This window comes from Geospiza fortis, unplaced genomic scaffold, assembly GCF_000277835.1.
Source record: "Geospiza fortis unplaced genomic scaffold, GeoFor_1.0 scaffold408, whole genome shotgun sequence".
Classification (NCBI taxonomy): Eukaryota; Metazoa; Chordata; class Aves; order Passeriformes; family Thraupidae; genus Geospiza; species Geospiza fortis.
This window is the reverse complement of record NW_005054330.1, coordinates 5,064,024-5,065,392: the sequence shown is the minus strand read 5'-3', so window position 1 is coordinate 5,065,392 and position 1,369 is coordinate 5,064,024. Positions and strand designations below refer to the sequence as shown.

Sequence of the window (1,369 nt, the reverse complement as noted above, 5' to 3'; positions counted from 1 at the left end):
CCGCTTCCGCACGCCGCTTCCCAGCCGATTTCATGGCTGTCACACAAATATGCTCATTTCTGTCCTTCAACCCAGCCGCCCCAGCTGATAGAGCGGGCCGGCCAGCCCTGCTGATAAGTCCCAAAGCAAAGTCTACTCTCTGTACACCCATTTTCTTTCAGATTCCTTGCAAGTGCCTGGCTGCAGAGAGAGAGGAAAATAGCCCGAGCCCCGAGGGGGAAGCGGTTTTTTGGAGACCGAGGGCAGAAGGGTACAGACCCCCCCTTTTCACTCCCGATTTTTTTACGGTGAAGGATGAGAGGGGCAGAGAGGGGCACAGGGGAACTGCAGCGAGCGGCGCTGCGCATCCAGAGCCTTGCGCTCCACACAGGCGAACGCAAAGTTGTAATTCACAGACAACAAAAAAATCAAAGCCTCTTTTTTGGCTCCTTCCCTTCCTTCCACTTGACTTAATAATCGTAAATTCGCCGTTTGCCACTCTCCCGAATATACCACCTTCATCGCAAGTGACAATAAACCAGCAGCAATGCAAAGGCAGCGTTTGCAGCGCTGCAAAACTTTCTCACACGGGCTTTTTCAGCCCTTCCAGCTAAATTCAAGCGAGATACCCCTCTCTGACCAGAGCATATTTCTGCACCACAAAAAATAATAAAACACTGCAGGATGCAAAAAAAAAATCATAATATAATAATAATAGGAACCAGACGTGCACTCCAGCCTTATTGCCAATTGCTGTTAAAGGAGCTAAAACAGCACAAAGGCCAGGAAGAATTACAAAATCTCAGCTCCGCTGCTCTCCCCACTCTGTCTTTCGACACACGGAGCCGACTCTTTTTTATTAATTTTTTTTTTTTCCCTGATGCATCTTAGATTGAATCCACACTAAGAGCAGCAAACCCCACCCCATCCCTTTCCTCATACTGGGGAGATATACTGGGGGGGCAAAAAGGCAGAAAACCCCTAAACATTCTCCCCCTCACCCCCAGTCCTCCCTCCTTTTAATTGCCTTCCCCGAGGTCGGCATTAGGAGAGTGCTCGACCCCCTCCCCCAGCGCCTTCCCCGAAGTTGGATCAAGGAGGTTTTGGGGGAAAAGATGAAGGGGGGGAGAGAGAGAGAGAAGAGCGGGATGGGCTTCGTGAGTTTTAAGGGAACAATGCAGAGTAAAAGTTCTCTTAAAAGCCAAAACACGTAAAACAAATCCTCTCTTAATCTCCTTACCTTATCATTCTGGTATGCGGTCACTGCGATGAATTCAGTCTCCGGGAAAACGTAGGTCCTGAACGTGCTGTAAGGAAGCTTGAGGATATCGTTGGCTCGGACGATGTGGAACCGGGGCTGGTACTTGTGCATGGAGTTTAAAATGGTCTG

General features: G+C 49.4%; 1 protein-coding gene across 1 annotated transcript in view; it reads right to left on the bottom strand.

Annotated features, from left to right (window-relative positions):
* TBX3 (T-box transcription factor 3) overlaps nucleotides 1-1,369 on the bottom strand; it is a 12,350-nt gene that overhangs the window by 7,226 nt on the left and 3,755 nt on the right. Inside the window, exon 3 of the mRNA XM_031057474.1 lies at nucleotides 1,220-1,366. Within this exon, the coding sequence (XP_030913334.1) occupies nucleotides 1,220-1,366 (147 nt within the window). The remainder of the gene's footprint in view (nucleotides 1-1,219; nucleotides 1,367-1,369) is intronic.